The 23653-nt window shown below is 36.5% G+C and overlaps 1 protein-coding gene across 7 annotated transcripts in view; it reads right to left on the reverse strand.

The window, feature by feature from the left end:
• The window catches only part of LRP6 (LDL receptor related protein 6), a 117688-nt gene that overhangs the window by 26908 nt on the left and 67127 nt on the right, over positions 1–23653 (reverse strand). For all 7 annotated transcript variants that reach the window (XM_036457827.2, XM_036457831.2, XM_036457825.2 and 4 more), the window contains 8 exons: positions 13194–13410; positions 12183–12472; positions 10363–10589; positions 8143–8327; positions 6988–7314; positions 3356–3558; positions 1394–1605; positions 888–1078 (listed from right to left, as the gene is read on the reverse strand). In XM_036457827.2, the coding sequence (XP_036313720.1) occupies positions 888–1078; positions 1394–1605; positions 3356–3558; positions 6988–7314; positions 8143–8327; positions 10363–10589; positions 12183–12472; positions 13194–13410 (1852 nt within the window). The remainder of the gene's footprint in view (positions 1–887; positions 1079–1393; positions 1606–3355; positions 3559–6987; positions 7315–8142; positions 8328–10362; positions 10590–12182; positions 12473–13193; positions 13411–23653) is intronic.

The raw sequence follows: 23653 nt of genomic DNA on the forward strand, positions 1-23653 counted from the left end.
AGTAGGTAAGACATGCACTGACCACCAGGGGGCAGACGCTCGACACGGGAGCTGCCAAGCTGCAGTGACTGGGCAGCAGTGGTTCTTGGCTGATGCACACCAGAACCAGAGAGGAGGGAGCCCAATTGCTCATGGGGCCCTGTAATTCCACCTTCAGTCATGAGTTGTGTTGTTACTAAAGCACTGTCGGCCCCAAATCTGGTTTACTGCACACTGCGTTTGTGTTCCACACCTTCTATAATAGCAACTTTGCAGTGTGCCCTCTCACATTCTGGGACCCTTAGGGGAATGTCAGGAGAGCCAGTTTAGGCCCAATCCCCACAGGCCAGGCCAAGGGACCCCACCTGCCAGAGGGATCATGCTCACTCCACAGACACCCCTCAAGCCACTGCACAGACCCAGGTGTGGCTGGCCAGGGAGGGACCACGGGAGGTTGGCTCCAGGGCGTGTCCACCCGTCTTGCCCGGTCCCACCCCACCCACCACCTTCAAATTAATTTCCTTTCAACGTGCACAAATCCGTGCACCATATAAAGTTTCAGAGGTGGGGGATCAGCAGGGAGGAGATTAATTATATTATAGAATTCAGGACAGTGACAGATGTGAACATAAACTAGAGCAAAACTAGGAAAGGAGAAGAGATGCATTAGAAATATATCACTTACAGAGCCGAAATGAAAAACACTGGCAAGTTATTAGATAAGAGGGAATAATCATATTGATGGCTGAAGAAAAAAGTGCTTCCCAACCAACTTGATGCGACTACTTTTGGTGAATAAAACTATAAAGAAAATGTACCCAAAAATAATGCAGTGGAAGAAAAATATAAATGCTGATGAATCATCTCAATAACCGAAATAAAAACAAGGAAACATTTTTCTTAGGTACCTGAGAGATCACTGCTTTCAATTCGCCGGAGATCTGAATCAGCCCAGAAGAGCTTGCCCAATCTGCTATCAAGGGCTAAAGCAATTGGTTTACTTAAGCCACTAAAAAACAGAACCTCCCGTTCTGTTCCATCCAAAGCAGCTCGTTCAATTTTCGGAGACCTTTCCTGAAGATTGGTAAAATACATATACCTGAAGAAAAGGGAAGGAACAATGAGTTTACCAGAATAAAAATCATACAAAATGATTACAACAAAAAAGGGCTAGGATATTATAAAATCTTATTTTGAAATATTTCAGAATACTTTTTAAAATGTCAGGAGATATTTTTACTACTTTCAGAGTAATAGTAACAAAGGGTACACATAATTTCTGAGGGAGCTACTCGTAACTTCCATGGATTAATGAAACTAGGTGATAGGGCACAAGCACATCTACACTTTTGAAATACTACAATAAAATAAAATAAATAAAACAAAAGAACAGTAACTAGAGACCTGGACTTACCCTTTCTCTGGGTTTACCACGATGGCTCGAGGCCTGTCTTGCTCGCCTTTCAGCACCACTCCAACTGATCTCCCATCTAGTCTTGTTACAGTAATGACGTTGGTGGCCTCACAAGTCCAATAGATGTATCGGCTATAAATATCAATGCTGAGGTCATAGGGTTGTATTTCTAGGTTCTGATTCGGAACTGAGCTCACAACCACAGTAAAGCCCTAGGGAAAGAAAAAGACACACATAGAAAATTAAGCTCCAAACCAGAAGCCCTGAGGTGATCGCTCACAATGCTTACATTTACGTAGTAGTCACTCATCTGAGAAACAAGTCTCAAGGAACATTTCTTACTAACATTTTTTATGAGTAATGTGCTTCTTTGTTAACTAACATGCATTTCATTTGGTTATTATGACATGGGGCAGAAGAGTGAGCTAGAGCCATATTATCGATAGTTGCTCTAAGAACCTGATATAGTGCATTGATTAGAGATAAGTGTGAGATGGTGGCACTCTCTTTTACGGACAACCCTGGCTACAACCACCACTAGAAATATCTCAAAAGCAATAGTTCTCAACAAGGGGGCAATTCTACATTTGCAAATGCCTAAACCAGGGCACTTGGCAATGTTTGGAGACATTTTTTATCATCATGCCTATGGGAGGTTTAGCTGGCATCTAGTGGGTTGAGGCCAGTGATGCTGCTAAACAGCCTACAATGTACAGGTCAGTCCTCCACAACAAAGAGTTATCCAGTCAAAAGCATCAACAGTGCTGAGGCTGACAAACTCTACTCTAGAGACAATAGCAGTTGGGGCCATAAACCACAGATATCAATCACGTCTGTTTCTAATCCTTAAACTTACAAAAAAAAAAAAAAGTATTTATTTTACATAAAGCCAAGCAAAATGAGAGCCTTTTTCACCTGTTCTATCTGAATAAATTATATTTTATTTACTTGGCATCTCTGAGGTAACATATTCTGTAATGAGGCTATCTCATTTATTTACCATGTCCTTGGCTATATAATAACACCTATAATTTCTCTCTACTAGTTACCAGCCTGTTAGAACTGGCCTACATAGAGTAAAGTCCATATGCCATAAATCACTATAACTCTACCCCTAAATGATCCCTCAGCCACCCTCAATATATTATCACTTGCTTTTGCGTAAGATAAGCCACATAAGAAAAGTTCCCTAAATTTTAACATATTCAAAAACTAGCTTAACATCACTGCTACGAGGAGATGACTATAATTATTTATAGTAATCCTAGTCTAATACTGCTTGGTCATAAAAAGAAAGCAAAAAAAGTATGGACATTTATGTAAGTATAGGTAAGATTTGTTGATAATGTTTCATTCCCATCCCACAGTCACCAAATATTTACCAAAAAAGTTGGATTAATAACATATCCTTTCAATTTTATGAGGTTATACTATGTGTTTTCTATCCTTTGAACCTTTTAAATAATAGTAAACTAGTAACGGAACCATTATTTATTGAGTCCTTATCATGTAACAGCTAATGGGCTATGTACTTTACATTCCATTCATCTAAAAACTTCATAATAATCCTAGTGAGTAATAGACCTGCGATCAGAACCAAGGACTATATGATTTCAAAGCTTCCAAGACTCAATGTAGGTGGAACCATAATGAACAAAAAAAAAACTATATAAATGACTATGGGTGGCAGTGACTAAGTCATTACCAATATATGAGGTTAACTTATCCAAATTTAATTTTCATTCCAATAGCATTATCAAAACTTGTATACTCAAAGATCATTAGAAGGGGGAAAAGCTGCTCAGTCCAGAATTTGTTTCACACATGTGTGTGCGCGCGTGCGCACGCACACACACACACACACACACGCACATGCAGAGTCAATACAAATAAAATAAGATGATTGGCTAGTCCAATTACCAGATGGGAAAAAAGTGATTTTTGCACTGAGCCTTGAATTACCTGGCTGCCATCTTCTTGTGCTTTTCGGATCATGTTTTGTCGTGAATCAATCCAATACAGTTGTTTGTCCAGGGGGTCATAGTCAATGGCCCGGACGTTCCGAAGGCTGTGGATAGGAAGGATGATGTCGGGACTCTGCTGTTCATCAATTACCATGCGGTTGATAGCACTCTTCTGACTGAAGAGCAGGAAAGTAGTTGGAGCTTGAAGAAAGAAAAGAGCAAATGTGAAACACAGACCAAGTCCTGTAGCACTTAAAGATTTGATCGCCTGTAACTGTATCTCAAACAAAACACACATAAATGTTGAAGAGGTAAAACTGAAGACAAAACCCTTTAGTATGCCCCCAGAAACCCTCTTCAAAGTGACACTAATCAGCATTCTTGTTCCCAAACAAGTCATAATTTACTCAATGACATAGCTACCTAACTTTGTCCACAGTGGTATCATAAGAGACTTGAGTTCAGTGAAGCATTTGACAAAGACATAAAAGTCCACACTTGGTTTAGAAGATTTAGAACATATTCCAATGATCCCAGTGGCACTCTCCATTATCTGGAGTCCATCACATATTGATTTAACAACTTTTAGCAATTTTAGTAGAATCAATGCCTTAAGTAGTAAGAACGCAAGCTTCAACAGAGTAGCTCACAAGTCTCGCATCTTTTTTAATTTAAAGAATTGTGCTTTGGCAGTACTACTTTCTTGAAAAGCAAGAAAAAAAATGCTCTAAATCGTAAGTTTCCAACACAATAAGCATCACCTATACTAAGACATACATTGAGACTTAGAAGGAATACCCCATAATTTTAGCTGCCAACCTTTCCCAACTAGGAAACAATATTAAATGAATACTTGGCTCCTAATATGTTTTACTGAGTACTATTTCTTTGAATCAAGTTTTAACCTTTAGTAAGATTCTACAATTAGGTGTTCTAGAAATGTGGATTAAGACAAATCCCAACATGGCTCCAAATAAATGCTTGTTTCAAAAAATCTAAAGTTAACATTAGCAATTATAATTAACTGGCTTAGTATTTCTAAGAGAAAGCTGACGTTTTCACTTACAAGTCATTCAGTGCTTAAAGTAACAAAGAATATGCAATTTTGTAAACCTAAATCCATACTAATGTATGCAACCTCTAACCACCTCATCTCCTGGGAAATAGTGCTTTAAAAATTATCCTATCAGGCTATGTGAGTTTTATATTCCCACAATGAAAAGAGCCACAGGCAGAAGTTGAAGGATGAGGTATAAGCAGAAGGGAGCTCGTTAGCTCTTTGTTGAAGGCACAAGCATTCACCTGTCATTTAAAGGGAGGCATTGCTCCTGTTTAAAGACAGAGTAATCTGCAAAGCCCAGCTCACCACTTCTGACTGTGCCATTTGTGCACTGTTCCCAAGGCATGGAGTTGGGACTGAAGTCCAATCCATACTTCATCATCCAAGCCATGCACTGGCACAGCTCCCTCTGCCCCAATTTGCACAAAGTTGCCGTAAAAGCCAGCCACTTCAGTACTGAACAAGGGATTGCACAATTTGGTTTCCTGTTTCTTCTGACTTAATCTAGTACTTATTCATCCTGTTCCAACAACACTGGCCCTCCTAGGTGTTCCTGTAACATGTCAGACATGTTCTCCCCTCGGTCCTTTGTATTTGCTGCCCCAGATATCCACATAGCTCATTTCCTCACCTCCTTCAGGTCATAACATAATGCCACTTTTTCAATAGTGACTTTTCCAATCACCCTATTTAACATTGCAATCCTCCTCTCCATCATTTCTCCATATTTTTCCAAAACATGTATCGATATCTCCATCTAACCCATGATGGAGATTACTTACTTGGTTTGTTATCTGTTCAACCTCATCTCTCTCCTCTGAGCTCTGGAATCTTCTCCCAACTTATTTCATTTTTCTACTGCAATGCCCCATAGAAATATCAATATAAACCTGCCTAAAATTAATTTTATTTCTTTTTGAAGACTAACTTCCCTCTTCATACTTCATCTTCTATCTACTTAACTGATCAAACTATGAATCAAATAATGACTGTTATTGCCTACCTTTACTTCTCCCCCACATACAACCCATTAACAGGTCTGTTCATTCTAGTTTCAAAATACTCCCTTAATTCCATCAGCTTCTCTGCATCCCCACTGTCACCACCCAGTCCAAGTTTTCCAGCATTGCCACACTGGTCTAAATAACTATCCTGCCACTTTTTTCCTGCCTCAAATCCATTCTCTACAGTAATCAATCATGTTATACCTTATATTTAAACTGCTAACAAATTTAAATATACCTTATTGAAAGGTATATTTACAGCAACCCTACAAAGTAGTTATTATTACTCGCATTTTACAAATGACAAAAATTAAGTTTTAAAAATTTATGTGACTTTAGCAAAACACAAAACTTATGTGGCAGAGACTCTGAATCATTCAACTATAAATTTGCGTGCTTTTTCAGGACTGAAGCCATGTGTCAGAGATCAAATCCTTTCCTATGTTATGTCTTACTAGAGGCCTGATGCACAAAGATTCATGCAAGAATTGGCCTTCCTTCCCCTGGCTGGGAGGGTGCAGAAAGCCTGCATCGTCAAGTGTCCTGCCCCACCCCGCCCACGGCCACTTGGCACATGCACATTAATCAGCCATCACTCCTGATTGGCTGGTGGGCATCACAAAGCTACGGTCAATTTGCATCTTACTCTTTTATTAGTATAGATACTTCTAGGCACAGAATAAAGTAATTTCAATAATTACATACAATATCCTACGAAGTTTAGACAGTCTACCTTAGTGAATCATATCCTTCTTCTCTCCCATGAATCTACTCTTTCTGATCTAATTCTCTACTTCTTTATTCTATCTATCTATTTGTTCTTTCTTGTCTATACACTGATATGAGTTTCCATGAATACTTGAGTCATAAACTAGTTTTCCTTAAGCCAACCTGTGTTGTTATACACTGTGTTTTGTTGTTGTTAGCAGTGTGTGTGTGTGTATTTAATATGCACTACCTTATTTCATTTACAATCAGGAGGTATTATAGCCAAAAATAAAAATAAAAGTTGGAGTTAAGTAGCAACTACCATTATGTTCAGAGCATGTGCTCTAGTTCCCAGCTATGTTCTGCTGTTTCATACTGATTACATTTATTCATATGCATTTTCTACCTGGCCTTTTACGCTCTTAAATTTTTTTATCTTTAGTCTATACTATGAACTTCAAAGGACAAGGTGATTGTATTTTGGAGATCTTTTTTGTTGTACTATTAGTACTGCTCTTTTCTTTCTTTGTAATGAATAAATATGAATTATGTATAGCAAATATGTATGACTGTCTCTCTCAATGAAGCTAATCAAATTTGATACTAAATATTTAATGCTCAAGGATAAAAGATTTAATTTTTCTATAACATCTATTATCCCATTATATCAATTAGCTGTCATCAAATAAAGAGTAATAAAAACATGCATTTTTCCATCTCTAATCCTTCCCTTTTATTAAACAAATGACCAGTTCTGGACTTCTGCAACTTTTTACTCTAGAAAGAACATGAACCACAGTGTTTTCAAAGCCCTTCTTTTTCCTCTATTTCTAGTTTGCTTTGGAGAAATGCACTTACCACTACAAGTCCTGTTGTCAGCATTAAGAGAGTAGTGGGCAGGACATCCACAAACAAAACCTCCCACTGGCACAGCCAAGCAGAGGTGGGAGCAATGCCCATTGCTGGAAGCACACTCATTCCAGCCTGCCTGCCGAGAGGAGTGAAAGACGAGGATGTCCATCACATAATCCAAATGGCCCTGAATGATTGTGCGGTTTTGGCCACTAGTTTTGTTGGCACGCTCAATGCTGCGTCGGCTCCAGTCTGTCCAGTAGATGTAATCTTGGTACTGAGTTAAGCCAAAAGGATGAGGCAAGTCATCTGCTATAACTTCACGGTTGAGTCCTATTTTCGGAAAGGCAGTAGAAATGGGAAAAGCAGAGGGATGAATTTTCTAAGAATATGAGTCTCATTGCCCCATCCCCCAAATTTTAACATTAAAACAAACATTTGTTAGCAATTTAAAATAGAACAATTCATTTAAAAGCAATTCTAAAACCAGACCAGTCCTCTGAAATCAATCCATCTGCAGTCTGACCCCATGCCTAAAACTTATATTCTTACGATAAATCACTGAATTTGTTTAAACTCTTATAAATGGTCTATTTTGATTGTGGTCTTATTTTCTCTACAAAAGGGCCCTACTTCCCTCCAAAATAAGATGGAAATGCATATACTATTCTTTACTGGTACAAAAAGTCACTTCAGGATTATCTAGGGTAGGGGTGTCGAACTCAATCAGAGAAGGGGCCAAAATCTAAAATCCAGCCTAAATCGCAGGCCCAATGGTTTACTGAACAGTCATAAACTGTCATTGTGATGGAAACGCAGCGGAGTGCAGTGATGACAGCGCGGTGCGGGCCACATTGCAAGGCCTGGCGGGACAGATTTGGCCCGCGGGCCTTGTGTTTGACACATGTGATCTAGGGGATTATAAATTCCATTATAAGCACAACAGTAATTAAATTTCCACATAACATAGATGTGAATCTAAGTATCTAGCCCACTATTGTAACAATAAACATAATACCAGCCAGAGGAAGAATCTAGATATTCACATGAAATTTTATTAACAGAATATAACCAATGGTAATAGCAACCGTTCTGATTTTTGCATAGAAAGAACAATCTATTACTATCAGTTTGAATTTTTTTTTAAAAAGCAGAACTTACCCAGCATATTTGAAGATTCTATTAAGTTGGTGTCCAGGTCTGTCCAGTAGAGCCTCCTTTTAGCATAATCGATAGTTAGGCCGTTTGCACGCCCCACATTTGGAACTAATGTAGTACGTTCACTTCCATCCATGGCAGCTCTGTCTATCTTAGGTTTTCCACCCCATTCAGTCCAATACATAAACCTAAATTCAAAATAATGGATATTTATAATTTCACTTTTGATTATTTGGGAGAAAGAGCCACATTCATGCATAATTAACTAAGTAATTTTAAAGAAAAATATACATTAAATCAAGGAAACTGGTAAAACAAAATCATTGCTATAATTTTTCAATTATTTTGGCACCCTCAGCTAAGTATTTTTCTTATATCCTAAAAAGGAAATGAGTCAGCTTTCCTTAGTTTTTCCAATGAATCTGTTCCATCCAAAACCTAGGAATTGGAAACAAACAAGTAATTCCCTTATTGCAACACTTGTATTTATAAAACTAATATTCAAGAAGATGGGAAAGGATTAAAGCTCTGGTCTCCAAACCTGGTTCACTTCTAAACAAAGTATCTTTACGTGTTTCTGAATACAACTAATTTGAGTTTTTAAATTTTTAAACTTACTTTTTGACTTCTATAATCTCTCCCCAAAAACAAGATGCAGAAGTATATTAAAAAAAAAAATACAAATAGCTTTAAACTGAAGTTAAAAAAGAATGGAACATAGTGTGTTAAGAGCAATGAAACAATCATTCCTTAATGTGTCATCTGGCATTGAAAACTAGAACTATAATCTTTGTGAAATTTTAGAATATGCTTTTGCTTTTATTTTACTTTTTCAAGTTTTTCATGTTAGTCTTACAGCAGCTCTAAGTACTATATGGGCTTTTTACTTATGAGGAGGCCAAAGCACTGAAAGAAATGTGAACCATTTGTCTAATGTTCTCAAGCCAATCACATGACAGAGCTAGAACTATAACCAATTCTTTAGCCAAATGCCCTTTCAACTAAAACTAGCGAGGTGCTAGTTTCGAAACCTCTGAATACTGGGACTGGAAAAGCACTCCACATGCCAACTCTCATCAAATACCTGAGGATAGACATGTACTTATGAGCCTGTCAGATGATGGCTGACTTGGTAGCAATGCTCTTAAGAAAAGTAAAGTTGGTCTTGGGGTTTGTTTGCCTCTATACTTGTCTACTGACAGGCACATGCACACCACAAGAGCCAGAGAGAAGTAACTGAGAGAGAAATTTCACAGTTGCCAGCAGCCACATAAACTAGAGTTCTTAGTCCCAACTACTAAATTTATCTGTCTGGTAACTAAAGCTTTAAGTAAAAGATCATCATAATCCAACCACAACATGTCAGCACAAGAGAAACTGTCTTTGGTATGGCTAATTAGCTCATCATGGAATTAATGTGATTTCAGGGGAACTAAATTTCAGATCTCTTAGCTGCTGGCTTTTAATTTTTTCTAAATTTTGCAGAAGGATCATCTACTCTTGGAAAGCATCACTTTATAAATATATATGGCTCAACAATTCACAAAACCAGTTAACTGTTTAATAACAAAGTTTCTTTAAGCTTATAAATAATGATAAAAAATAGCTGTCCTCTTGAATAAATATTCTAAAATGGAACTTTTTTAAATGCAATCATTTCTTTGCACATAACATTTATTTCAGATAATTTACTTTAATAGGTTTGGAATCTGATATAACTTGGGAGGGGATGCAAGGAAATATAGACTTGATATCTTTATGAAGGCTGGTTATTTAGTATATAAATATGAACAGTAATATTTAATTAATAATCCATTTCATTATTCATTCTTCATCAAATGTTCATAAGAACAAAAGTAAAATTTAGCTAATAATTATTAATTCTAGATCAGTGAAATGTCAGCTAATGGTTTTAAAATGAAGCCTATATATATAGTTTAGTTGTCAGATTCCTAATAAGAATTAAGACATCAAGAACATAACCATGCCCTGGCCAGATGGCTCAGTTGGTTGGATATCATCCTGTGCACCAAAAAGGTTCAATCCCCAGGTCACATCATCACCTCTCTCTGTCCCTCTCTCTCACACACACACTCCTTACCTCCCTCTCTCTCTCAAGTCAATGCAAACATATCCATGGGTGAGGATTAAAAAAGGAGAATATTACTCATAGTAGGCCATGTACAATGTAGTTGAAAAAAATGCATACATAAAGCTGTTTACCCTTCAGCAGGGTCCAACGCAAGAGCTCTGGGACTGTCTAGGTCTTTCCACACCAAAACTTGTCGGTGCTGCCCATCCAACTTTGATGCTTCAATTCGATTCGTTCCTGTGTCTGCCCAGTACAAGTTCTTCCCAAGCCAGTCTACTGCCATGCCTTCTGGATAATCTAAGCCAAATTCCACCACATGTTCCAGTGCACTGCCATTCATAAAGGCTCTGCTGATGGTCTGCAAAAATAAAATTAACAACAAAGTCAAATGGCTTAAGAACAAAACACTTGGAAAACGAATGTTTCATTTGGGTTTTGTTGGGTGGCAGGATCCAGAAGAGCTGAGGCACAGTTTCTTAATATAATTTCTTAATATAGGGAAAAAATTATATCAAGCTCTAATAAATGCAACTGTAAACTCAAGTTTTGTTGCCAATTCAGGGAGAAATTTTTGAGGTTCTTAAGGACCAAAAAGTTATTCTGGTAATGCAGTGGAATGACTTTTCTTTTAAAATTTATTAATCAAGTGAAAAAAAAGTGACCAGAATGTTGTCGACTCTTCATTGGTAATCAGCTTTCTGAAGGTGCTTGAGAGTATGCCATGTCACTGTGTCAATCTGATAAGATTTCAACAAACTTATACCTAATAAAATACATAATACCACCCTGGCTGGGTAGTTCAGTTGACTGGTTGGAGCACTACACCAAAAGGATTTGGGTTTGATTCCTGGTAAGGGCACATACCTAGGTTCTGGGTTCAATCTCCGGTCAGAATGCATTCGGGAGGCAACCAATTGACTTTTCTCTCTTACATCAATGTTTCTTTTCTTTCTCTCTTCTTCTCCCTTTCCTTCTAAAATTCAATAAAAACCTATCCTCAGGTGAGGATTAAAATAATAATTAACAACAATAATAAATATATACAATAGAGCTTTGAATTCCCTGAAATTTAGAACAATCATAAGTCAAACTATTAATAACAGCTGCCAAGCACTATCCTAAGTACTTTATGTACGTAAATTTTCTCAATTAATCCTCACAGTAGCCCTGCAAGATAGGGCTCATCTCTATTAACAAGATGAGAAAACTTAGAAGGTCACAGTAAAAGCCGAGATTTACTTATTTACTTCACTTATTCACTCATTTAATAGACTTTACAGAACATCATCAGAATCCTACTTAGGTGGGGGTGGACAGGAGAGGGTGAAGAGAGGTCAATGAGGGAAAAAGGAGACAAGAAATACTTTCAACAATAAAAATTAAAAACAAGAATCTTACTCTGGCTCCAAAATGCCATGATTTTTGCATGTTAGACAAAATTTTACTCAAATTACATAAAACAAGCCCAAAACAAACTGTAAGAAAACATTATCCTCCAGATTTTCTGAGAACTCCTTTTTGACTAGTATGCTTTTCAATGTTTATTCCAGGAAAAAGAAACTAAAGTTGTGCTATAACTCATAACTGGCATTTTCTACCTCAGTCAGGTTCCAAAATTTTGTGGAAAATAAATTGAGTCAAGTCTCTATAAGCCATTTATGAAAAGCATGCAATTCTCTAACTGAAAAAAAGTCACTCATTATCCTCAAAGGGAACATAGTAGAGCAAGATTATGTCTTACAGATTTAGATGCTCAAGCCAAGAATCTTGTATTAAAAGGCAGTTAATTAAATACTAATGGGCCTTTCCATTGACTTCCTTTAAGAAGTTAAGGCTTTACTGAACTTTGCCTATTAAGCAATAAGGGAGATTGATCACAGAATGAAGACTCAGAAATTCTATCAGCTCTTCCTTTTAAGTCCTGTTTTAACATTCCACTTCTTTTGCTAACCTTGAGTGATATATCAGTCCAGTAAATTCGGTTGTCTGTCACATCAAAATCCAAAGCAGAAGCTTCTTTGACACCAGTGAGTGGTATGGCCACATTATTATTGTTAGTTTCCAAAGAAATTCGCCTGATATCTGCTCTCCGAGAAAACAAAAGGAAAGCCTCTGGGACAATGCAGGTCTTCATGTCACTGATGAGTTCAAAGCCAATGGGACAGGCACAGCGAAGGCCCTGAGGTCTATATAGGCAAAGATGGCTACATCCCCCATTTTTATCAGCGCAGGGATTGGAACCTAAAAGATAAATTAATTATAAAAGAGCACAGAAGGACATACACATTGACACAATCAACACATTTTTACTTTAAAATGACTTATCTAGTTTCAATTTTAAACTTACCAACAAGCACTATAAGCACAGATAGTAAATAAAAACCTAGTGCAGTGTTGCAAGCTATGGCCACAGCTATTCAGTAGGCCAAGCCAGGAGAATCACTAGAGACCAGGAGTTCTGAGCTGTAACATACCGAAGTACAGTATATGCTATGCCACAAAGTTGGCATCAATGTGGTGACCTTCCATGAGTGAGGGCTTAAGAAGGGATTGAACTGGTCAAGGTTGTAAATGGAGCAGTTCAAAACTCACTTGCTAATCAATTGGGAATTAAAGTACTGCAAAATACTTTCCTCTGTACCCACAGTAAGCTTAAAATAATAAGCTACATTATTCATACAATAGGACTGAATTCTTTTGAAGAAGGGGTGTGTGTGTGTGAGTGTGTGTGTGTGTATGTACGAGTGCCCTTCAATTCAAACTATGTGACCAGAGTAACAAGCCAACATTTAAAAAATCCTTTCCTGGTATTAAAAATAAAAGGGGGGGGGGGGGTTAACAGATGATTTCTATCTTTCCTCAAAACATCAAAAATTCACAATGCTGCTTTACAAACTGCTGCCTCTCTCCATCTTTATTCATTTCTGGCTTCCATCTCTAAGAGAACTTTGGAATTACTTACCAATGATTCGATGAACATTTGTGGCCTTTAGGCCCATGAGGTCAGGGAGCTGATCTATGATGATTTCCCTCTCTGCACTTCGTTTGTGTACTCTTTCAATGCTCCGCCTCTGCCAGTCAGTCCAGTAAACATAGTCACCCAACAAAGTAAACCCAAAAATGTGAGGAATTTTGTCTTCCACTAGTACTCGTCTCCCAGTGCCATCAGTATTCATAACCTTTAAGTAAAGGGAAAAAGATGCATACTTATTCTTCAAATGTATGTAAAAATAACCACTATAACTGTTATATCAAAATCCAAAAGTGTCATCTTATTTATCCCTATTACAATGCTTTCACAAAATGACAAAATGCTGTTTAATGAGGGTGATTTAAAATACTCGATAGATAAGTTCATATTTCATTTCTATTTCTCCAATTTCTTATTATCCTTCCTTCTAAAAATTTTGGCAATATTAGCTCTTATATTAAATGATTATGTAAAAATTAAAAATACTATACCATCACCTTAAGTTTGCTTATACCTTGTTTTCAAATTATAATATTCCTTCTCATACATTATCTTATTGTACACTAGAGGCCCAATGCATGAATTCTTGTAAATTCACAGCCCTGGCTGCCTCAGCCCTTGCAACCCCAGCTGCCCCGCATCCGTGCCCCCTACCTCCCCCCCTCCCCCCTTGTTCCGGAAGGTTGTTCCGCCATCTATCTAATTAGCATATTAGCTCTTTATTATAAGATTTGTTTTAGAACATTTTATCCTGAGAATTTTGCCTTTTTTACATTTAAGGAAACATTCATATCAGTTCACAGAACTTGAAAACAGGGCTGGAGTTGAAGTATTTTTTTAGGACTCCTTCACTTAGTATATTTTCTATTTCATTGCTTTTACTTAAAATTAACATTTACTTAAAATTAAAATTAACATTAAGTTCATTCTGATGGAATAGGTCTTCTAAAGCACCAACCTGCAAGTCCCTAACTGAGACCATTTCTACTATTTAAAGTGATCTTATACCAGGCAAATAAGCCTTAAGAAATGTTGTAATAGTACTAAAAACATATACATGTAATCAACATCTTCCCCCTAACCCATCTACAAAAAATATCAGATACAATCTTATATAACGTATTAATTTTTTTATCTATAAAATTAGTAAGAAATATTTCATGTAAGCCAATAATGTGATTGCCTAGATGGAATAACAAGTAGATGTTCTTTATCTCTCCTCTCTAAAAATTTTAAAGCACCTGCTGATGTTCTAAGAATAGCTAAATTTTAGAAAGTGATGAAGTATTTAAAAATTGAGCAAGCAAAACTGTGCTATATTTTCACTTGCAATTATCAATAAATATCTGATTTATATCTGATGAATGAGAAATATTAGTTGAATATTTATCTGTTCATATCAGATACAACAGAACTTATATTAAGTCAACTGTATAAATCTGTATTCACATAAATGTTTTATAAAAGTCATTAAACATAGCCCTGGCTAGGTGGGTCAGCTGGTTAGAACATTGTTCCATACACCAAAAGGTTGTAGGTTTGATTCCTGGTGAGAGTACATGCCTAGGTTTCCAGTTTGATCCCCAGGCTGGGGTGCATGTGAGAGGCAATCAATATGTGTGTGTGTGTGTGTGTATTTGTGTGTGTGTGTGTGTGTGTGTGTGTGTATCAACCAAAAGGTTGTAGGTCCAATTCCTGGTGAGGGTACATGCCTAGGTTTCAGTTTGATCCCCGGGCTGGGGTGCATGAGAGGCAACCAATTAATATCTCTCTCTCTCTGTCTCTCTCTTTCTCTCTTTTTCCTTTCCTCCCTCTTTATTTTTTCCTCCCTCCTCTCTCTAAAATTAGTAAAAGCACATACTCAGGTGAGGATTAAAAAGAAAAGTCATAAATATAGCTAAAAAGAATTAAGTACTACTCTAACTCCTACATTAAATACTGTTCAAAGTTAAGAATTTCTCTTTAATTTGAGAAAAGAGCTTAAATTCTTTTACATGTATATTTTCTTGCTATAGAACATTCCTGGACATATTTTATGATGACTATGTTATATCTTAAAATCAATGTCATTTTTAAGAGTAAAAGGACTCAGCAAAGAAAAAGGATAGATAACTTTTTTACATTTAACTAGAATGGAAACTCTAGAATAGCAAGAACCTTAATTCATCCATTTATGCGCCTTCCACAACTATTAAAGGGTCTGGCAAAGAACTCAATAAATTTTTGTTAAAAAATGGAAATAAAAATTTCTGTAACAGTTCTTATCATCAGATCCTACAGCTTAGCCAACTGAATTAAAGAAAGAAATTCTTGCGCAAATTTTAAATCCATGTAAAAATGCATTTGGCAGAAACCGGTTTGGCTCAGTAGATAGAGCATCAGCCTGCACACTGAAAGGTCCCAGGTTTGATTCCAGTCAAGGGCATGTACCTTGGTAGTGGGCATATCCCAGTAGGGGGTGTGCAAGAGGCAGCTGATCAATGATTCTCTCTCATCGATGTTTCTGCCTCTCTATCCCTCTCTTCCTCTCTGTAAAATACAATTTTTTTAAAAAAATTCATTTGACCACCTATTTTTGGAGAAGAGATATATTCCTGGTCCCTTCTAAAGCAGTGTTCAGAGAAAGAATTTCTGGCCCCAATCTATTACTGCTTGGAAACTTTGACAAGGGTGCAAAATCTTTCCTTCATTAGACATATAATTTAGAAAATATATTTTAGGAAAAGCTTATTTTAAAACTCTTTACTTTTGCCTCTCCATCCTAATATGGAGATCATCTCTTGACTCTAGTATCTTCCTCTACCTCTTTTACAACAACTTTCTCCCAATACTACTTTCCTTCTTTTCTAGGATCTTCAATTTTTCCTTCTCTTTTCTGCTTTTAACACAACACAATTTCCCCCATTTTATGAAGACTGTTTAAAAGGTGAATGATTCTGTGTTAATTGTCATATTCTTTGAATATTATCTCTAACAGCTATTTCTACCACTTATCATTTATTCCCTTAACTCCCAATAAATGGCTTCCAATCTATGCTTCAGATTAAATAACTCTACTGAAAACAGTCAATGACTACTTCCTTGCTTTCTCAGTTCTTGGGCTCTTTGCCTCTTTTTAACATTTACAACCTTAACGACCCACTAAAACTCTACTCTTGATGTTCGTGGCACACTATGATCTTATTTCTCTTTCTATAACCAGGACTACTTTTAATCTCTTTATTTCACTGGTTCCTCCTTCCTTTTTCAAATTTGGATGGGTATTCCCAAGATTTTTTGAGTTCTTCTTTGTTAAACATCCTTAAAAAAGCCCAGCAAGTCTAAAGTTTTCTGCTATTATCTCATGTAGAAAACTACAAATAAGTAAAGTTGCTAAGGTCTAACCAGCTTCTTCTGCAAAATTCCCATATCCCAGAAAATACAATGCTACCTCATCTAAATGCCACATACTTGTCAGTGAACCTATGTTCTCCATTAGGAGTTCATCATTCTTATCATAGAGCATCTAATACTGACTGCTTTTGTACTTAAAATTCTAAAACACTACTTTTTTTCAAGTTTATGGTACATAAAATAATTTTATTCGTACTTTCATTCAGTATTATCTTAAATCAATTAATATGCATTCTTTCATTTAATAAATTAATACTAATATTGCTTTACTGTACCCAAATATTAGCCTTCTAATTAAGATTTGCTATTCTAAATGCCACAGGGTCTTTCATTTGGTCTTTCCTTTCTCCTCAGCTATACTATACTTAATTTTAATGTAGGTTAAAATTACTTAAAAAAAAGAACACACGACAATTTCTGCTGAAAAAATAAAATCCCACCTTTTAAAAAATATTTTATCAAATTTGCAAATTTATATTTCAAAGCACCAGCTGAGGTTTATAAGAGCCAGATTCTTTCATTTCTCTTAGGTTATCTAAAGATAGAAGTGTTAAAATCATATTTATGTCAGTAAGAGAATCCTTATCTGTCATCTCCTTAGTTCTCCCATTTAGAGCATTCAAGATTGATCATGTACTGATAATGGTTGAGGGTGGATGGTTCATGAGACTCTTTACTCTGTTTTGCTATATGTTTGTAATTTTCTATAATAAAACAAAATAAAGATAGGGAGCAAGTCCAAAGGAGGAGGGGTCAGCAAAGGAGGAAGACAGAAAGGGCTATTATTAATAAATGCTTACTTTTAATATGATGTGGAAAGCAATTATAAGAATCCTCTGAAGAGATTAAAGGATCAACAGCTTAAATAAAATCTGATTTTGAGACCATACATCTAAAGAACAAAATAATATTATTTCCCTTTGTATAGAGTCCAATGCTTACTTTCTGAAACCTCTTTTAATTATTTGTTCAGCATTCACACTTTTATTAGAAAATTGACTTCTCCCCTAAATATTTTTCTTTTACCAACCACACAATCTTTTTGTACTGGGCAGAAGCAACAAACAAGAATATGCTGCTTTGTCTCAAAGAAAATCACTCTTACATTTCTCATAGCCAACTAATCACAGTTTGGGACAGGTTTCTAGGTTTGTATATGTGGTTTTAAGCCCCTTATGTCTAAAATAACAACACAATTCCTGATAAAAGCTTGCTTGTACATTCTGAATTTTAGGTGATTCCAAAATGCTTTAATAGTCAAGCCTACCCTATTTAAATCTTCTGGCAACTCTTGAGGGTGTGCTTTCCTGTATTACCTCAGAGTGGTAAATTAGATAAACTGAAATTAGGCTTCTGTCACCTCTAAAATCTTCCTCCAAACATGAACCAGAGTCTCCAGTGGTTTCAGCTGCTTCAACCACATTGTGGTATAGATTTAACATTCTGAGGCATTCTCAAATATTCCCAAACCACACTGAGAATGTGGGCTACAACAGGAAACAGATGTGAGTTAACCAGAACATTATCTCCACAGAGAGGAGGTAATAGCAAACCTTCTATAAACATCACATCCGGTTTTTGGAGCAGTGTCATCAATTCATTCAATGTCAAGACAGGATTACCCATGAACTCTTGGAATGCAGCCAGTCTACTATCCAAGTTGCTGCTATGCCACTTTACTTAACTAGGCACATTTAAAATAGATGACAATAGGACAACTAGGCACCTATCATAAAATGAATTTGGGTGGGAATGCTATACAGTTCTAAAAGAGAAACTAAAATTATGCTCATAAGGAGCCATTCCTCTTTTAATGTTCCAGGCAATATCCAAAACAAAGAGTGAATCAGAAGTTGTAAGACAGACAAATAGATATTGGGGGTTGATTAATACACTTTATAGGACATAAAATATAATTTAACAGAAATGGCACTTAAAACATAAAATATATACCCAGGGAAATAACATTTCAGTCATGCAGAATCTCACAGGGGTGACAAGTAAGGAGAAATGCTTTGGACCAAGTAGGGGAAATAAAGGGATGCCATGCACCTGTTTAAAAGAGCAGGCAGGGCAATGACAGTTTTGCATTTATAGCCTTTTAACCTGGTTCAAAACATATAACGTCTGAGTAAATACAAGTGATTATTAATATGGAGGGAAAGTTTCATAGTTGCACTAGATTGTTTTATATTTTTTTCAAGAAGTCATGCTTAGAATATTAAACATTTGCAGTTACTAATTTCTTTTACAGAGGGAGCTAAGAATTGCTATTGTCACCAAAGCTTTCTAAAACCTGAATTGCACAGGAAAACTATAAAATTCTGAATGCCAAATATAAAAGCTAAGTCATTTGTTAATCCAAAATAAAAATAAATGAACAACAAAACCAAAAACTTTGAATATATTAGGTAATATATTAATTTAATAAAGCCTCTAATTTCTTCCTACTTACAAAGTCTTGGCAGATTTCAGAAGCTCAAAATTATAAATGAAATACTAAACAAACACTAGTGTATTAAAAATCTCAGTACAATAAAAGGAATTCTAATCCTTCTCTGAGATTTAATTTCAGATCAAATCTAACAAAAAAACACACACAAATTGCAATACAATGAATGAAGACTTTGGAAAATCTAATAAGAGTTCACAAAAATAAAAATTAAAAAATAATGATAGGGCCTACATGATAAGATTCTTAGGAGGTTTAAATTTTTAAATTGTAAACTATATTTAAAATGTAACAAAACGAAAGAGAATCCTTTGTTCATTATAGATAACTATAGAAATGACTATTACACAGAATCTTTAAATAGCTGGTGATAACTTTAAATAAAATCAGAGTTAAAATACCTGTCATTATTAACTGCTTAATGTTTTACAAATTCCTTCCCATGAAGTTCCAAAACTATGGTCTTGCCATTATCTGACTGCCTACCCTTTCCAAACCTTTTAAAAACAATAAAAAATGAAATTCTATGACCCCTTTGAAAGTAAAATAATTTCCCACCTATAGAGAAATAATCTCCCAAAAATGGAATGTTTGTCATGGACTCCATTAATAGAAAAACATTTACAAGTTTGGCAAGCTTCAAACAGTGGTGTTAAACATTTCAGATTGAAACTAAAAATACCTGCACTATTAAATGGTTTTATACTAAAATATGGAAAGAAAGGATAAAACAGTAGAACATTTAAAAAAATGATCCAAGAGCCGAAACCGGTTTGGCTCAATGGATAGAGTGTCGGCTTGGGGACTGAAGGGTCCCGGGTTCGATTCCGGTCAAGGGCATGTACCTTGGTTGTGGGCATATCCCCAGTAGGGGGTGTGTAAGAGGCAGCTGAACGATGACTCTCTCTTATCGATGTTTCTGGCTCTCTATCTCTCTCCCTTCCTCTCTGTAAAAAAATCAATAAAATATATATATATTTTTTTTTAAATGATCCAAGGGCAAATTCAAACTTGGTCATTAAAAATGCTTTCTAAGTACCAACAGATATCAGCTTATCCTAATTTACATAAATATAACTATACTAACTCTTAAGTGAGGTAAAGCCTCCTGATTGGTGAGGCTCTAGGGTTTGCTGTAGCAGTTCAGGAAAGCACGATTATACTTATCATCAAGGGCAATTCTCTCATTTATACATGCAATTTTTTTTTTTTTTAGAGCCAAAGTTGAGTAGATAACGAGACAATAGAGCATATGACTGAATGACATACTACTTTGGCAGCTGCAAACTATAACAACTTAGATAACGTTGCTAAAATTGTACTGGAAAAGGAAACTTTCAAATAGGAGTTTAAAAATATGTTATCAGCCAAAACCGGTTTGGCTCAGTGGTAGAGCGTCGGTCTAAGGACTGAAAGGTCCCAGGTTCGATTCCGGTCAAGGGTATGTACCTTGGTTGCGGGCACATCCCTGGTAGGGGGTGTGCAAGAGGCAGCTGGTCGATGTTTCTCTCTCATCGATGTTTCTGGCTCCCTATCTCTCTCCCTTCCTCTCTGTAAAATATCAATAAAATATATTTAAAAAAATATGTTATCATAAGATATAACCCAAATAAATGCAAAATGATATAACAGGGTGGTACCATGTTTACAATTCAAGGAATACAGGCCCAGAATCAGGTACAGTAGGTCCCCTCGGGTTACATCAGAGATCGGTTCCTATGGCACGTGATTTAACGTGATTTTCGCCGTAAGTCGGAACCCACCTACGTAAGTACCTACAAGCACATACACAGCAGTAATGAAGTGAGAAAATAAAAAAAAAATTAAAAGAAAGATAATTCCTGGCCTTTACTTGTGGTAAATAAATAATAAAAAACATAAAGCACATATGTACATACATCAAAATGACAACTTTTTTTTTTTAAATAAATAAATGGGAGATGGTGACGTAACTACAAAACAACGTATGTCAAAACTGACATAACCCAAGGACTGCCTGTATTCTATGGAGCTGAGGAATCTAATAGTGGAGTTTATCTTTTATTACTGTATGTCAAGAAGAGGTTAGGGAAAATATACATTCACATACATACACATAGTTTGGTAAAGGAATAGGAATGGGCAAAAATTCAGGCATTTAAGTTCATTAACTTGAGTATCTAAAACTGAATGTATAATATAATCTATTTTAAGTAACATTGAATGTTATAAATTAGCAAAGATTCAAAAGAAAGTGCTTATTGGTATCTGTCAAATAATCAGAAGAGCTTTATCTCAACAACAGATGATTATCTTATATAATAATATCTAATATACAAATAGACCAAACGGCAGAACAACCGAACAACTGGTCACTAGAACATGACTGACCACCAGGGGGGGGGTGTGGAACATGGTGGGCATTTGCCACGGCAAGGAGGAGGGCAGGGGCACCAGACCAAGATGGAGCGCCAGTCTCTGTCATCAGGACTGAAAATTCTTTGCTCCTGCACGCTGTGGTCCTGCCTGGTGCTCGCACCTGCTGCCAGCACCAGAGCCGCTGCTCGCACCCACTGCCAGTGCCCTGTACCGGTCCTGATCACTAGGCACCATCAGTGGGTTCAAGCAGCAGCTGCTGACCCTGATTGCCCCTGAGGGCTTCTCACCTCCCTCTTCGGGCAATCAGGGCAGCAGCCGCTACTTGTACACGCTGACAGCGCCAGCCCCGCTTGTACCTACTGCTGGTGCCAGCCTCAATCACTCTGCACTCAGTGGGTTTGAGCGGGGCCGGCCCAGTCAGTGCATGGGGGCAGCAAGAACAGGGCTGCCAGCAGACAGGGTACCAGGGGCCACAGCAGGAGGGGCTGGGTGGGGGCACAGAGGATGGGCGGAGACCTATCCCTGTGCCTTCCGCAGCCTTTTGGCCCACAGTTCCTTTCAAGGTGCATGAATTCATGCACTGGGCCACTAGTAGTATTAAAAATTCTTAAGGAGGAATAATCTTAGAATCAAACAATAGAAAAATCATCATAAATGGGACCTTGTGTGTTTTAACAGACTTTCACAATACACAGGCTAAAGACGCCAGACAAAGAAATTACTTTAAAAAGAAATACGAATACTTAGGAAATAAATTTCCTTTTTAGGGTATTGATAAAATAGAGGAAATTGTTATGAGAGGAAAATGAAGCCCTGCAATTTCAGCCTTAGACTATGAAATAAAACATTCACCAAATGCCAAGTTTTTCAGCACAGATCTTACACAATAATACCCTCTTTATTCAAAATTTCTTGGTACTCAAGGTTCTAATAATCTCTATTTCTGTTTCCCAACAAAGTTGTACCATATATAATTAGATTTGGATAAAATTACTTATGGACACTTTATTCTCTAAAATAGGGAAATTTACAATGAGAGAGACTCAAAACAAATCTACATGCCGTTAAGATAGATAAGAAAGAGTCTCTGTTTACCTATAACTACTAGGTATTACTTCTTTTGTCAGCCAAAGCTCAGAAACAAAAGTGGGAGAGGGGAGAGAAATGAAATAAAAAGCATATAATGAGAAATTGTAAAACAAACCTAGCTATTACTTAGTATTTTTTTCAATTAAACCAGTAATACAAAACACCATTAATTTTGTTAATCAGTTAAATTGGAAGGTATTGAGAAAAGCATCCCAAAGAAAATACAAGGTAAACTTTATATAATGGCAAAGAAAATGCTTTAAACTTATAAATTATCAATGGTATGTCTTTGCTATTGGTAAGCAGTATTGAGGCCCTCAGTGCAACAGATGTTTTTGGCAGGGAAACCTGACCAAGAAAAATGAGAATTTTGTTAAGACACATGTTTCTGCCTACTGCAGGATCTCATAAAGCAGAAATAAAGGCTGATTTCAAGTTTCCTCTATCAAAAAAATAGAAATGATCCGTTCTGCATATGCTTTAATATTTATTATCAGGAAGCCCCAAAACACTATATTAATACTTGGGTGGAGTAGAGGTGGGGAGATCCAGTGCAGACAAGTAAACCAGAAGCTTGTTCATAAAAGGAATTTAAAATTAGCATAATGAAGCAGCATAAACAAGTGCCAGCATGTACCTTTTAACTGACACCTACAGATAAGTGGTCACTCTCAGGTGACAAGTAATCAGACATATCCTCACAGATGCATTCTTATATTAAAGCACAGGCCAATATTATGGCTGTCTTTCAAAAAGTTTGACATCATTAGGAATTCCTTGTGTCCCCCATTCCTCTTTGCAGAAGTGATTATAAACCTCAGATAAACCTATTTATTCTTTCTGCAACTCTGTATAATAAAAATCGAACCTGAAACCCAAGCTGCCCATTACTTTTCTCTGGTTTCCCTAAACCTTAGACCCAATCCCCCAATATATCTAACATTTGGTTATATTCCCCCTTACAAAACAGGGAGTGAGAATCCAACCTAAGGAATCTCCACTGAGGGAGCATATAGCAAATGTACATTCTGAGCTTTTCCCATAAGGTCCACTTGAAACACAAGATTTACTATGCCTTACAGTGCTACATAATAATTTACCAAACAACTATCTTCTCTTCCCAAATGTACTATAAACACACATAGGGCAGTTTGATCCT

The sequence above is a fragment of the Pipistrellus kuhlii genome, unplaced genomic scaffold (genome assembly GCF_014108245.1).
Source record: "Pipistrellus kuhlii isolate mPipKuh1 unplaced genomic scaffold, mPipKuh1.p scaffold_m20_p_3, whole genome shotgun sequence".
NCBI lineage: Eukaryota > Metazoa > Chordata > Mammalia > Chiroptera > Vespertilionidae > Pipistrellus > Pipistrellus kuhlii.